The sequence below is a fragment of the Apis laboriosa genome, unplaced genomic scaffold, assembly GCF_014066325.1.
Source record: "Apis laboriosa isolate Shangri-la unplaced genomic scaffold, ASM1406632v1 scaffold68_cov148, whole genome shotgun sequence".
NCBI lineage: Eukaryota > Metazoa > Arthropoda > Insecta > Hymenoptera > Apidae > Apis > Apis laboriosa.
The window spans coordinates 1,853,494-1,870,559 of record NW_025224135.1 but is presented as its reverse complement, the minus strand read 5'-3'; the positions used below and the strand labels follow the sequence as shown (position 1 = coordinate 1,870,559).

Below are 17,066 nucleotides of genomic sequence, written 5' to 3'. Positions count from 1 at the left end.
TTGAAATGCATGGTATAGTGAAAGATCAAGATACTAGCGATGGAGTCACGAGAACGTAGTAGGCAGAAAAGAAATGAATGTGTGTGCTTGACAGCATTTCCGGTATGGTCTGAAGTGGTGTAGCTTAATGACTCGGTATATGATAGCCAGGTGAGTGACCTGTCCCCAGGGCAATGATAACTATACCCGCGAGGAGATATATGCTTGTTTCGCTCTGTTCGTCGCGTGACAATTTCTTTTTCTCGAGATCTTTTATTTTCGTGCCAACTATTGTAATCGTGCTCATTTTTTTCTTTATTTTTCTTTTTTTTTTTTTTAGGATTTCAGGATTATGCATTATGAGAAATGCGAAAGATAATTGAAGAAAAATGTATTATGGAAAATGGATATTATTTAAGGACATCAAGTTTTTGAGAAATCATGATTCTATTTTTTTTGGAAGCTTGAGAATGATTGTGTATCAAAAACACGAGAGATGGGATAATTGGAAGAGAAATGTGTGTGTGGAAAGTGGATATTATTCAAAAGTGTCAAGTTTCTGTAGAGTCATGATTCTCTGTTTTTTATTTTTCTTCCTTTTGGGATTTGATAAAGATATACAGATAATTGGAAAAGAAACATGTTTTATTTAAGAACAAAAATTTTTATGTAAAAATTAATGATTTATGATATTGTAATTTTTCTAGCATTTAATTTTTATAATTCTAACCATTTATAGTCTTACTTTAAAAAACATAAAAAAGATTCAAAGTAAATTTAATATCTTTGAAAAATTAAAAAAAGAATTTTAAATTTAATATTCAAATTTACGAAATTTGCGCTTAAACAAAATCATAAAATATTAGTCAAAAATGATCTTATATTTATTCAATATTTTTCTCTAATATAAATGTATATATATATATATATCAAAGAATCACAGATTTTTATGGGGAGTAATCGCGAAAGATGAACATTGTTCATACAATAATAATAAATAACATTTAAATTGACGTAAAAAATCGACATACCTTGATTAATTCGTGACGCACAGCTTGAGGATTCTTGTCAATAGCGACGCTAATGCAAAGAGCAAACAGTGCCTCCTCGTGTCTTCCTAGCGCGGACAAAGCCACCCCTCGTCTGTAATGACCCTGTTAATATATAAAAGATGAAAGAAATTTTAACAGTTATTCTAATAAATCACTTGAATAATTTATTATTTAAAGCTTCAAACACTCAAAATTAGATCAAGTTGGATTAGAAGAAAAATGTTATTCAACTACGAATAAATGTTATTCAAACATTTTAAAAAGTTAAAGTAATTTTATTCGTGATTTTAATTAAATTTTGCGGCTCGATTCTAGATTCAATATTAAAAATTTTATCGATTTGAAATAATAAAAAATATATTGATTGAAATTGTAAATATTATTATAAATATAATTTATTATACGTTATTATAATTATATATTAATAAATTGTACAATTTTAATGTTGATTCTCGAAGAAAATTCATTATATTAAATTTATTATACTAACAACATGAAGAAAATTTATTTTACTCGTCACGTTTCTTTATAAGTTCTTTATAAGTTTGTTTTGAATCAGAAATCTGAACTAACCTATTTAGGTTGAAAGAAATATGTTACGCGTGGTTTGAGAGGATTTGGTTTGGGATTGGGTTAAGGATAGAGGGACAATACATGTCGCCAAACATGTGATCGAACAACGTGCCAAGTGGAAAAAACACATGGTGCTTCTTATATCATAGTTTCCATACGAAAAAATTCAATTGAATGAAATTTTTATGAAAGCAAGATTTTCTATTCCCAATAATTTATGTATAATATTCTAAATATCATTTTTATACAATATTTCTTAATTTTTCTTAGTTTTCATTTATATTTCATTTTTTTAAATAAATTTTTAAACTTTTTATACTAACAATATTAAATTAATAATTTATAACTCGATATCTGTTCTCTAACTCCAATTATAACTTCTAATAATTCAATTTTTTAAGATTAATGACATAGAATCATATTAATAAGACAAAAACATAGAATCACCATTGTATTAAAAAATTTTGATTAAAAATTGTATAACAAATAAAAAAAAATTCAAAATTAAAAATCAATTATTATATTCATACGTTAATAAAATAAAATCACAATTATTATTATGTTAAAATAATATTAAAAAAATTTTTTCACTTCACACACAGTCAAAAGTAAAATTTATAATAGATAAAAAAATATATTAAATTTAACTAAGATTAAGATTAAAATTTTTTCGTTCATGCAAAATAAAAACTACATGTATATGTACATGTATACAACGTGTAAAACTATATATATTACTATTCGTTACACGGTATCCTAACGCGATAATATATACAGGAAAAAGGAGTTTCTCACCTTGCCCCAGTCCGGTCGTAGCCTAACAGCATGATCAGCATCCGTGAGGGAGGCTTGAGGTCTATTCAGCAGGAGCAAAACGTGAGCCCTGTTGCTAAGATGGAGTGGGCTGTTTGGCGCTGAAACAGGAGGAAACACGAACATAAAGCATTGCTAGAATATTGACTCCAAAGAGTTGGAGATTGGGAGGGTCTCTTGGCAACAAAATCGCCCCTTTTGTTCCATTGGAAACCTTTTCCTCTTGATTAAATTGTGGAAAAGATTTCACGTGACATGTGTGGCAAAAATATTAGTGTTTTCATGCTTTAAAAACAGATAATATTAATTTTGTTTTCTTAATTTTGTTTTTTTTAAAATTTCTAATGAAAAATTTAGAATAACATTTTAATATCACCTGATAAATATTTATTTATTGGCTTTGTTATCTTATATTATAATGAATTTCTTTTTAGCGATGATATTGTTATTTTTTAAAATAAAATTGCAAACAGTGCAAACAAACATTGTAATTTGATAAATAATTAATATGTCGATATTAAATAAAGAAATTTAAAAGATGCGAAGACAAAAATATTTTCATTTATGTTTTACTCCTGATGAATACAAATATCCATATATCCGAAACTCACTAAATCATTAATTCCTGTTCTTAAATCGTTATTCAATAAACGTCCGTGTTATCGAGATTTCGCGACGAAAATGTTGAACGAGAAACCACTTCGTTTGAATAATGTATAAAGAAACTGGTAAATTAAGAAATTAGTCGGTCGTCACAGAATTTTCAATTATTTTGGACCTTTTCTAAAAAGAATAATATAAATTGACATATTATTTGTTTATTATTGATTATATTATTAATTGATATATTAATAAAATAAATACAATGAATAATAGGATAATGATAATGACTAACCAATAAATTAATGTTATTTTACAGGTTATGTTACTTGTCAATTTTTTATAACAAGTTTTAAACCTTTTAAGAAAAGATAAAATTGGCAAAGTTCTTTTTCACAATAAAATTGCGAAAAATTAAAACAAATTTAACAAAACAGAATAATAATTACTCAATAAGTTGATGCAATTCGTTTTATAAGTTATATACAAAGAGGAATGTTGTATAACACAAGATAGGCATATCGCCTCAAATTTATTCTGAAAGCGTGTTACGTGTTAAATCATTTTTTTTTTTTTTCATTGATTTGACCTTCGTCCAGAATTAATCCAAGGAATACATATAATATAATTTTTTAACGAATTATATAAAGATAAAGATCTACAGTGCAAAATATGATAATTTAAATTTAAATTAAACTACAGTAATTAATTAGATTATAAAATTATATTTTATATTTTGATCAACTTGATAAAATGGATTTGATGGAATCTTTGAATTGATTATATTTGTGATTGCAATCAAATATTTCTTTTTTAAAATTCATGAGAATTATTATTGAAGTATTTAAAATTTTTTTGAAAAAACAGCAAAAAATCTTATACAGAATTATATCATGCAAAATTTCAATGTTTATTATAAAGAAATATAATTTAATTTGGAAGAAAAAAATATTAATTTTTAATTTGTTGTATTAAATATTAATATTTAAATTATTAATTTAATAATGTAATATTCTTCCAAATTTCTAGATATAGTTCTTTCTAGATATTATTTCTTTGATATATATAATATCAAATATAATTTGATTAATAATGCAATATAATTGATATAATAATGCAATATTTTAGTAATTATAATTTAATTAATTAAAATATTCTAACTATTATTCGAAACTTTTAATATTTTTATTTAAAAAAATCTAATTTTAAATTTCTAAAAAACACAAAACATTTTAAAATATTAAAAATTAACATAACTTACCTAATATAAAAGAACTTGAAATATCAACCTCATCAAATATCAACATATCTCAAAAAATAAAAATGTTATATAAGAAGATTTAACTAAAAACAGAGCATTAACACGAGATTATAATATCAAAAAGTCATTAGACACATCTCGAATGTAAACAAAAATGGTTTCAATTATCCCTCTCATGTATTGATCATAGAAATCGATCTATTGCAATATTTTTATCCTATAATTTGTTCAAGGTAAAGTTTACTATGAACGAGACGTTCATGTATATAAACCAAATGCGAAGACACGCTACGAACATCGTATAACTTTCTCGAAATAGGTTTGTACGCGGTCATGATTTCGATGGCATCCGTTCCTCTAAGTTAATGCACGTTCAACTGCAATATATGAAAACGTTTCAGGATTCTTCATAATTTATTATCATTTTTAATATACATTTTTTGCTTTTCATTTTTTCTTTTTTTTTTTAATTTTCTAATTAATTTGAAATTAAAGTAAAATTGCAGAAAAACTATCTTCTTTTCTTCAATTTCGATGATTTTTAAATATATTATAAAGGACGAGATTCTGAATTATATTAATGCATTGCAACTTTATCATATAATATAAGCAGCATTATAACAATATATGTGATAGCAATCTTTTTTTTACAAATATTTCTAAAACTGAAAAAAAGAAAAAAAATTGTTTAAAATTTCATTTTTTATATATTATAACTCCTTGTCTTATAATATAATAATTTTTAATCAAAAAATATTGCACCAGAAAATACTTTAATTTCGTTCAAATTGATTAAAATAAAAAAAGTAAAAATAAGATTTTAAATCAGATTTTCCGCTATTTTTATAAAATAAAATAAAATTCACGATAAATTTTAAAATTTATATGACATATTATATTTTTATTACATACTTAACCTAACCTCCTATAAAAAATTTATATCTCAGAAATTATAAAGCAAGAAGTTAAAAATTATTTATATGGAATATATAATTAACTTATATATAATAATTCCATTTACAATTAAATATATTTTTTACTAAAAAATTTTCTAAAATAATGATATTCTAACCTAGCCAAAAAATTAAGAATACTCACAATTTTCAATATTTTTGTGCTTTAATAAAATCTAATAATAATTTGTATTAATTATTTTTATTAATTATAGAAAATTCATTAGAAACGTACTTTTTAAATATTTAGATTTTATAAAACGCATTAATGAAAAACTTTTATTCAACATTCGTGAAATTATTTCAACAAAACTTCTATTCTATAACAAAGTTACAAGAATTGATCAATGGCAATCGCGATCGGTAACAAAGGAATCCGGTTAATCGAGTATTCATACATTGTCGCGAGAAGCGCGTTTAAAGATTTACGAGAATGCAGTGGCCGCGGTCACCGTTGATAAATGGAACTCGATGAATCGGTTCGACTTGGCATTGGTGGTGATCAAGCGTGGCGGAAATTCGTCCTCGACCAGGCAAGGGTCTCTACTCGACGGAGGCAATGACATTGTGACCAATGCCAGGATGTATCGGCAGATGCTTAAAGCATACACTCTTCTCTCGTAAGTGAATATTTTTTTTATTGTTATAATGTAGTATTCTTGCTTTATTATACATTTATGAATATGAATATGTTTAAGAATTATTTTTTTTATAAATGTGCTGAACATTCAGATCATGATCATAATCATGATCATGTTCACTTGAGAAAAAATTTCAAGAGTTCTACTATGAAATTTGTAACCTAACCTAAAAATAATACTTTTGAGAATTGTTTCTTAAGAATTAAATATTGAAATAACAGTAGAATAGAATATGATGATAATTTTAGCAGATTGATAATCAAATGAATGAATACTTTTGACATATAAATAAAACTCTTGAAAGTTCATTTCGAAGATATGTTTTTATAATAATCTATTGGGTTAATAATCGAAGATATGAATACATTTGAGAGTATGAATACATTTGACTGTATTTACTTGAAGAAATTAATCTCTCGAGAATTGCCTTTGAAAATTAAACAGGAAAAGTTACTTTATTGAAATATTAATTAAAAATATATTAGTAAAACTTTTAAAAATTCGAGACTAGAATGACTGTCCGATAGTAACGGATAGTAATCATTAGCGAAAAATATCTCTCGAGAGGAACTCTCAAGATTTTTAATCTCAATTGTATCTGCACTTCAAATTTAAATAGCGATGACTAACAATGATTTAGCATATACATATAATAGTAATTTCACAATCGAACAAATTGATCAACGAACACAAACTGAATATAGGTTAGAACAATGTTTCTTAACCTTTCTTAAATCAATATAAATTGAAATAATTAATAATTTTATCATCATTAATTCTCTATAAATTCAAAAAAATTTCATCTTTAAACAAGAAAAATTTGAAATTTATTTTTAGATTCAATCAAGATTACAAGAATAACATTTTAAAATTCCAATGACACTTGCATATGAACCAAGATTTATCCAACCAATTCAACGAAACATCTGGATCTCGTTCTGGACCAATCACGTGTTCTTTAGTCAGACATTCAAGGGAAAGGTTGTTGCATACATCTTTGATTTTATGCGTGTTTCACAGTGAAAAAATGCTCGAACGATATGTCTGAGACTCGCAAGAGGCTATTTATCGAAGAAAAAAAGAGAAAAGAACGTGACATACCGGATTCAGTGAAGCAGTTAAGAAGGCTATGGTTTTTCTGCTTCTCTTTAGAAGGCAATCGCGTGGGCAGATCATTACTCGTGTCTGTGTGAAATTGTTGTCGAGCATTGTGGCTGATAACTCGTTCTTGGAATAAATTGATTCCATCGATTGACTACATTATCTTGTTCTTCGGTTCAAAACAAATTTCTTTTTATGAAAAAATTTCATATCGGAAAGATAGTTGAATATTCTTTTTTTTTAAATAAATAAATTTAACGGTGATAGAATTTTTAATTAAATATTTAAAATATTTTTATACTTGAGGTTTATTTTTTTTTAAAACTTTAAGATTTTTTGTTTCCATTCTATTTTCAATATCGAACAACTAAATTGTTATTAGAAGTTTATTATTCATTAGAATATTATTACAATTTTGTATTTTATGAATTTATGTTATATATTATGTTTCTTATTTTTGAGAATTTTGTGATTTTTTACTTTTCATTTCTAAATCAATTTCAATTATATACAAGTTTATTAAAGTTTTTTAGTTCCAAATTTGATATTTATTGAAGTATTGTACAATTTTATATGATTACATTTCAGAATTATTAATTATTTTTTTAAATTTTCATTTTCAAATCAATATATGGTATAAAATGCTATTAAAACTTTTTTAGTTTCAAGTTTATCACTGATTGGAGCATTGTACAATTTTATATTACACGAGATTACGACGCTATATTACTTTTCAGAATTTTACGATTTTTTCATTCCACTTCCAACGCTATTAAAACTTTTTCATTATTCAGTTTTCCAGTTGAAAATGAATGTTCGTAGATTATCGATTTGTACAATACTCGTTTTGCTGCCTTATTATTCCATTTTTTTTTTTTTTTTTTTTACTATTATTATGCATTTTTGATGTCACTCGATTACATATGTAATCAGCACAACACAGCATGGAAAACGAACATTACAATGATCGATAATCGACTGACATTTATTTTTAATCAGACGACAAAAAAGAACACAATATGAAAACTTTATTCTTATTTCATTTAACAATAAAGAGAGAGAGAGAGAGAGAGAAAAATATTTCGTTCCATAATACTTTCTTTACCGTTTCTTTATTTATTCATTTTTATTCCATTTAATAAAAAGAGAGGAGAAAAAAATTATTTCATTTAACAATATTTTTTCTTATTTTATTTAATAATAAAGAGAGAGAAAAAAATATTTAATAATATTTTCTCTGTTCTTTCTTCACTTATTTATTTCATTTAATAATAAAAAAATTATCGACTTCATTTTCAAGGAAAATTTCACCGAATTATGAGATTCATCTGAACAATTGACAATTAATAAATTTATTCATTAATTTGATCCTATTATGTTACGTCACAATTTCCTGTCTACAAAGTCAAGTGCCAAGACCGAGTATAATCGATTATACACTTATCCCACTTAATCAACTTGATTATGGTTTAAAAGAGGTTGCGTTAACGAGTTTAACAACTGCATGTCTGGTTACTGATTTATTTCTTCTCGGAATAACATGTGTCTAATAACATTATTAAAAAAGGGTTGCAATTTTTGCATTCATTTAAAAAAAAATTTTTTTTTTCAGTGAATCCAATTAATAAACAGGATCGATGATATTGACGATAATATTTTTAATTTTTATATGATATTCAATAATAAATATTTTTAATTTAATTATTTCGATAATTATTATTATATTTAATAAAAATTAAAACAATATAATGTCACATATATGTCACATATTGACGAATAATTGATTATTAATTTATTTACTCGTTGTAAATTAGATAATTATGTATATTAAAAAAAAGTGATTAATTATATTTTCATTCATTATTTTTATTCAACGCACAGAAATAATATATATTTGATTTTAAATATATAGAATTCAACTAAACAATTCCCTAGATAATTAATGAAAATAGTTATCGTCATTTGATCATTATTGAATTAAAGAATAGCATCTAAAATAAATTCTAGAAAAAAGAAATTAAACAAAAAAATTTTAAGAAAAATCTATTCTTAAAATAATACATATTAATAATAAATTTCGTATCGGAAAGTATTAGTATCTCGATAAAGTATTCTTAGAAACTGTGCATTGATAATAATTAATTATATATCAGAATTTAATAAGAATAACACGAAGTTGATTTATCCTTCAAAGCAATAAACCGTGAAATTTATCGGCGCAAAAATGTATTATCATTTTATAATCTAATCTTCATGTCTAATTCATAAAGCATTTTCCTTGATTACACAAGCGAAAATATTTTTAATTTTTATAAAGATATGTATGTGCGACAAGGTCGATGAGAAAAATTGTTCGTTTCGAAGAGTTGAAATATATCCTTTCGAAGTCACAACAGTTTATTAAAGAGAATACGGATATGAGATCTCTGTCAATTTTGTTACCAAGTTGACTGAACAAGCAATGCGTTATATCTCCAATCGATACAGCGAACTACATTAGTCAAGATAAGTAAAATATTGCTCTACTATCTGCAAACACGATTGTTCCAATTTTCACATACGAGACATTGATTTCATGTAACAGATTTATACGTTTTAATTATTTATTTTTCTTTTTCATGGCGATAAATATTATTATTATCTCTGAGTAATGAATAATATAAGAATAAAAAATATTATGATAAAATTTTCAGAAATTTTGAAAAATTGAAAATTAAATAATTTAGGTTAGGTTATTTATATAATTAATTAGATTTAAAAAAAACGAATCACTGATTTTCTATTCTGGTAATTCATTAAATTCATTAAATTCTTCAATTAATTCAATATATAGTTTTAAAAGTTATTGATAATAAAACTTATATATAATTGTTAAATTTGTGATGTATAAGAAAAACCCAAATGATAATAAAAACATAAATCTGCTATTTATTTTAAAATATTTTTTAATTTTTTAATTTGCAACAAATTCCTGACAATATCTCAAAATATAGTTTATTGTATTGAGGTTAAATGCGCCTTGATTTATCATTAGTACGAAGTTCACTGATATTTTGAATCAACTTGTAAATAATTATTTACTTATATTTATTTTATGAATCCATAACAATTATAAAGAATGTCCTTTCTTTCACAAAAAAAATTCCTCGTCATATTACAACTGAATACTATAAATCATTGTCATACAAAATACAAAAGAAAAAGATCACTATAATAATCTCGAAACAATTAAAAACACAAAAAAAGAATAAGAAAAGAAAAAAAAAGATTTCTTGTATTAATTCCTCTTCATATTAAAATTAAAAGATTGTAAACATTGATCATCGTACAACACAAATTATAAAAACAAAAAGATAACCTATAACAACTATTATGTTATTTCTCCTCACATTAAAACTAAAATATTCTAAACATTTATCATGCGACACAAATCGCAAAAAAAGCAATAACCAAAAACCGTATACAATCATGTAAAAAAAGGAAAAGACAAAGGACTAAGTTAACAGGGCGCAGTACTTGAAGGAGCAAGCACAGAGAAACAGCAGCAACGACAAGCACGACGATGAAGTACGCGGCCGGGTGACCGACCTTTACGTAACGCTTGGCTGTTTGCGCCGGAACGGGTGACGTCCATTCGATCCAACAGCGATGCGTCGTCCGATGCAGCTGCACTACAGAGAGAGAACACCGAAACACGCTTCCTCCCACCCCGACCCTGACCACCGTTCAAACTGCTGGACGACTACCTGCGACTTGAGCGCCACGATCGAGGGCGCGGAGAATGGAGAATCGAAGCAAAGACAATGGAAAGATGCTTTCTTTTGAACATACATGTGATATATTTTGTTAAGAATAAGTGTAGTTTTTGGATTTTTATTTTTATAGTTTAATAATTCGATAGATAATATTCCTTAATCTATAAACATTGAGTCATCTACTTGAGTTGTGTATTATGTGATTAAAAATGAAGATGATAGAAAAATGAAATTTTGATTCGAATGCTTTCTTTTGTATGTAATATTATATTTTCTTATGAGTGAGTGATTTGTCGAATGTTTCTTTTAAAAATGACGTTTATTAAGTTATTTGTATCATTGTATATTATATAATCTCACCTGAAAGAAGAAGTTTAATTTTAAAATATTTTCTTTATGAATGCAATAATATGTAATGTATTTTATTATGAATATAATTTTCAAACATTTTGCTTTTATCTTTAGTAATTAATCTTTAGTAATTAAAGAACATTTTTTAATCTATAAACTTTGAATCATCAGCTCTATTTTTTATGAATGCTTTAAACTTTTGATATTTTCTTTCTACGTTCTTTTTTTAATCAATAATTATATATTCGGGAATATTAAGATTCTTTAAGACAACTTGTCTACGCCAAACTGTCTACTTCAGTGTAATCTATATGACTATGTGTATATATGTAACAAACAATATTTAAATGCTATTCTATTTCCAACGTAATCTTCCAAGTAAAAATATATGTTTATATGATATAGAAAGATCAATATATCACATCGTTCCAAGATTTTCTCGAAATATTATAATTCAAGTTCGACGTAGAAGCAGATGTGGCGTATTGGCTAGGTGTGAAAAACATACACCTCGACGTATCAACAACGTGCACTCTCCATACTTATATTCCCTCCTTCTATTCTGGCAACGATCAATAATGCTCCACGTGTTGGCTAGCGGAACGTGCGCCGGGACGACATCGTCCCTTGACACGCCACTTGCCAAAGTATTCTCGCGTATTTCTTCCCATGTTGCGCCGGTTTGCATCATCCTTGGAAATCGTGAGGCGCGCATACAACGCGCGTACAACACGTGTCGTTTTGCATACGACATGCTAGCCATTCTCTTCGACTGTTAGCGTCTAAGCCAATTGGATTTAAATATTTCGATTTGTTTTTCAGGCATTACGTTTTTAAATATTTTTTTTTTTTGTGTATCTTTTTTTTGGAGAGATGAACATAACCTAAGTCTAATAGTTCATCTCTTATATTAAGTATCTCTCTATTTATCAAGTAGCATGATAAAATAAAATATCTTAATAAGTATAACAAAATAAATATTCGATATAAGATTATCTTCATTTATCGAATAATATGATAAAGTATCGAGTAATATAAAAGTTTAAAACAAAGTTTGTATTGTTTTCATCAACAATATGATCAAATTGATTTCATTTTAATGATAAAAATGATGATATAAATATTCACATAGTCCATTTTTAAATTCATTGTAAAAATTAATCTAATCTAACCTAACCAAAATCGCAATATGCTTGAATATCAAATTTTAAATATGCATAATTTTTGTATCAATAAATTTTTAAATTTGAAAAAATATATTTTTTAATCCAGATTAATCTAACTAATTTTAACTAACTTAATTAAAATTGAATATTTACCCTGAGACTAATCAAATTTAAAATACATGTATATTAATGAACTCTTAGGTAAGTGATAATATATTTCATTTACATTTCTTATCTTTCATATATTGAAAACTGTCAAAAAATATGAAAAAAAGAAAATAAAATTTTGAAAAAGTGAAATGCTTCGAAATTTAGTTAGCAAATTTATCGACGTCATTGGTTTCCTTTGGTAGATAGAAATGGCAACATTTCCCGGATGCTTTCGCGCGCCAAAATAATTGCAACGATTCGAAAGTCTTGCGTAACGAAAACAGTTGCATATTGGCAACGCGACGAGATTTTTATGATAAACGTGGAGAATTTCCTTTGTTCAATAGTATCTTTCATATATCATACCTTTTATATTTCTTTTTCCAATATTAAAAATTGTTACTTGATTGTTATCGATAAGATTGGGTTTAATCTCTTGATATTTGAGGTTATGTCTCACAGAAGATGATTCATTTAACATCGACTACTTTTAAATTACTTTTTTTCACAATTGAATTTTGAATGATTAATATTCTTTTCTTTTTTTGGATATTTATAAACTCTAAAAAACTCTGAAATTCAAAATAACAATTTTATCTTTGTCTGCTTTTTTAAATATGATTTTTCTTTAGAAGATTTGTTTTGAATTTTATTACTCAAGACTAACGAAGGATAATATTTATAATATTGACAGAAGTAGATTCACTATTACTATTATATTAAAGTATATATTTTTAATAACTTATAATTATTAATTTGCAATTATTTAAATTAAATTATACTTTCAGATTTTTCATTTTACATCAAATTATACATACCATCATAACTAATTCTACTAAAATCACCAAACCAAATTTGTCAATTTTAATTCCAATTAATCGTGATAGATTTAATGTATCTTACTTTTTAACTTTAATAAATAAATGCATAATTATTAAAAATTCAACAATCATATCGAAATTTACGAAGAAGTAAAAAAGAAATATTATGCGTGCGTAATTGAGAATAAAGGAAAGTGGTGACAATATTGCAAATTAGAATGACCGTGCAATTTCTCGAGACAAAGCATGGAAATCATTGTTTACAACGAAGTGATACGTTTCACCAACGTGTCATGTTGGTTATAAACGGTTTAACATTATGTAACGATATTTTACAGCTATAATAAGCGATATGGTAGCCGGCCACGATTGGATGTCTTCTGATCGTTTTAAAAAATTGAATTCTACTTTACGTTCGTTCCTTTTACCGATGAGGCAATAATGCTAGTTACTGTAACCATGATATACCGTTTGTAATATACGTGGTGCCATAGAAAATTATTGTATAATAATTTAATTATTGTATATAATAATACTGTATAATAATTTATACAATGTAGGTTGTTGTATTCTTTGAACAATATATGTTTCGAATTATTTTCACAAAGTAAACATCTAAAATTGTTTCGTTATTGCTAATTTATTTGCATATGAAAAATAAGAAATAGTTGCTTTCTTTAGAATTAGAATGATAAAATCAAAGTAAGTTATGTGAAAAGATTTTTAAAATTTTGTAGGGACCAATTTCTAGAATAGTTCAATTTATTTTCGATTCATCAAACAATATTTTAAAAATCTTATATAAAGAATTTCTCACATCATCATCCATTTTTTTCACAATTATTTTAATTCCTTTATCTAAGAACTTACATACATAACAATATTATCATAAAAATAAAACCAAAAATACAATTTTGTAATACCTTAAAATTTCTCAAAATTAAAATATGTTTCATAATTCTGTAAAATTACATTCAAGATTTAATAATGATTAGTTTTTGATTCATAAAAAAATATCAATTCTTATCCAACACAAACTACTATAATCTAACTTAGTTAACTTTAAATAATATCCAATATTAAATTTCATACAATTTTTAATTTTTAATCTTTAATTTTTTTTTTCTTTAATAGATAATTATATTATATATATATTTATTTATTTATATATAATTTAAATATATATAATTATTTAAATATATATAATAATAATAAAAAATAAATAATATAAATATATAAATATTTAATATATATATATATATATATATATATATATAAATTTATTAAAACGACACCATACAAATTTTAATTTAAAATTTTCCAGTTTGTCATTTGACAACACATTTTCTATTCTTTAAAATAATGATGGCGATTATTCTCAGGCGAGTTAGAAATCGGAGGAACAGAAGAAGCAGGCAGCTTTCTCCGCGGCAAGAAAGCGACGATATCCGGTGACCGGCCTCCTCGTTTCGGTGTGCACCGACACACTGCCATTTTTCACGGTCAAGTACCGCTGATGCTTTCATTCGATCGAGTTTCCTCGCTGTCTCTGACCTACTCTCTCGGCCTTCTTCACGCCGACCACTTCACTTCCAGAGTTCTCCACTTCTCATGAGCGGTCCACGGGCACAGCTCATAAAAATATGGTATAAGTGCAATAAGTCATTGGCCTCGTTCTTACCTCTCTTTGATGGGAATATTGAGCAATGGAGTGGTTGGATTTTCTGTTTTTATTTCAAAAGTTTTGGATAGTGATTTTAGAACAGATTTTAAAAAATATTTTAATGGGTTATTGGCCTTGTCTTTTTGATATAATGAGTAGTTAAGAACAAAACAATGGAATGGTTAAGATTTTTAATTTATTTTGAATTATATCTATTGATGATTCTTAATTATAGGATAAATTTTGAAAATGTAATAATATATAAATGCAATAATTTAATATTAGTGATTGTAGAATTAGTTATAGTATTATGTAAATATATATTAATAATTTTTAGTAACAGTACATATTAATAGTTGTATAGAAAAATTATATAATTATATAATTAATTATAATATATTAATATTAGAAACGAAAGTGGAAGCTTATGAAAAGTGGTTAGGCACAGCAAGTTGACTTAAATTACATAATTTCTTGGAAATCCAGATTATCGATAATAACTTCCTGAAATTTTTCAACAGTAGAACTTTTGACAATAAGAATAATTAATTTTTATATAATTTCATTGTTACTTTGTATTTGATCTTAAAAGTATGCAGAAAAAAAATAATTTAATTTATTTCATTCTTTTCACTTATCTTTATCTAACTTTGAAAGCATTCCATTTACAAAATTAAAGTTCAATTTCATTTCACAAACATGAAAATTATCTTGTATTCATCATGGGAAATAAAAATAATTTTACAATCCTATATATTATTATACAAACATTCTTTAAAAAATTAAAAAAAGAGAAAAAAATAAAAAAATAAAAATTTTCAAGATAATGTAACACAACAATTCTATCCAATTACATCCACTCAATAAATTTCACTTCTACATCCTCCCTCGATGCTCAATGGGCTCGAAACTGCGGCCAATGTCGATGTCGGTGTTCCGGGACCTCGAGAGCATGCACATATCCGCCGCTCTAAGATCAAACCGATTAATTTGGCTTTGCCGAGTACACCGTTTATGCGTAGCTGCTCGTCCTTATATAACGGTTTTTATTATATAACTGATAGAAACATAGACCCTGCGCGGTTGCGTCCAAGCATCAGGCGAAAGTGTCGCCTTTTTCCACAAGCTTTTTCGATCGATTCTCAAATTTTACAATCGATCTTTTCGCGTTTGCATTATGTGTTCTATTGATATACGATGTAAGTACTTAAATATTATGTAAACGTAACGAATGGTAGAATATCTTGGCAGAGACTTGAAAATATATTAAAATAGTGGATTTGATTATCATTTAACAAGTTAAATCTGTGGTAGATTACTTATTTTTTTTATTGATATTTGCAATAATTAATAATAGTTTTGGAATTTTTAATTTTTACGTAATATTTATGTAATAATTTATATAAAGATTGAAAAATTATGTTTGGTATCCTCTTATTGGTAAATTATATTGTTAGGTTATATTGGAAATGATTAGTAATGTACACGAATTTATATTCGTAAATCGATTATTTTTATCGAAATCTATATCTAATTTACATTAGATGTAGAATCTTTTTTATCTTTAAATGTGACACGTGTAATAATTCAATAAAAAATATATCTGTCTTCTTGTTACGAGATTCTAAATTGTTCGATGAATATATAGAATATTTTGAAGTGATATGTATATATATTTATATTCGCGAATATGTGAATCTGTATTTCACAATTATAAATATATTATATTTATTATATATATTATATTATATATATTATATTATTATTAAATATATTATATTATATAAATATTATTATAATATATTAATATTATTATTTAACCAAAAATGTAATATATTCATATATCTATATAACTCGAAAATCATTTAAATAAAAATTAATTAATATTAACTAAATTTCTAAGAATAAATCTGAGTTAACCTCTACGCGTATATAAACATTCAAAAAGACGGCAAAAACACAATTGCATGATCACGAAACAATTGACCAAAATGTATAAAACACATACTTTCTGCAATTATTTCTTAAAAAAAAATTCGAAAAATTAGGAATAAAAAATCTAAAATATATTATATTATACTAAAAGATCCATTAGAGGAAATGATCATTCATTTTTGTAATAATTAGTAGTTGTAATAAATAGTATATTAAATAATATAACGATTAATTAACTTATCACTTTTAGAA

At 25.3% G+C, this 17,066-nt stretch overlaps 1 protein-coding gene across 2 annotated transcripts in view; it reads right to left on the bottom strand.

Moving 5' to 3' along the window:
- LOC122718776 (LON peptidase N-terminal domain and RING finger protein 3) overlaps positions 1 to 17,066 on the bottom strand; it is a 66,743-nt gene that overhangs the window by 17,623 nt on the left and 32,054 nt on the right. For both annotated transcript variants that reach the window (XM_043944096.1, XM_043944097.1), the window contains 2 exons: positions 2,400 to 2,518; positions 1,011 to 1,133 (listed from right to left, as the gene is read on the bottom strand). In XM_043944096.1, the coding sequence (XP_043800031.1) occupies positions 1,011 to 1,133; positions 2,400 to 2,518 (242 nt within the window). The remainder of the gene's footprint in view (positions 1 to 1,010; positions 1,134 to 2,399; positions 2,519 to 17,066) is intronic.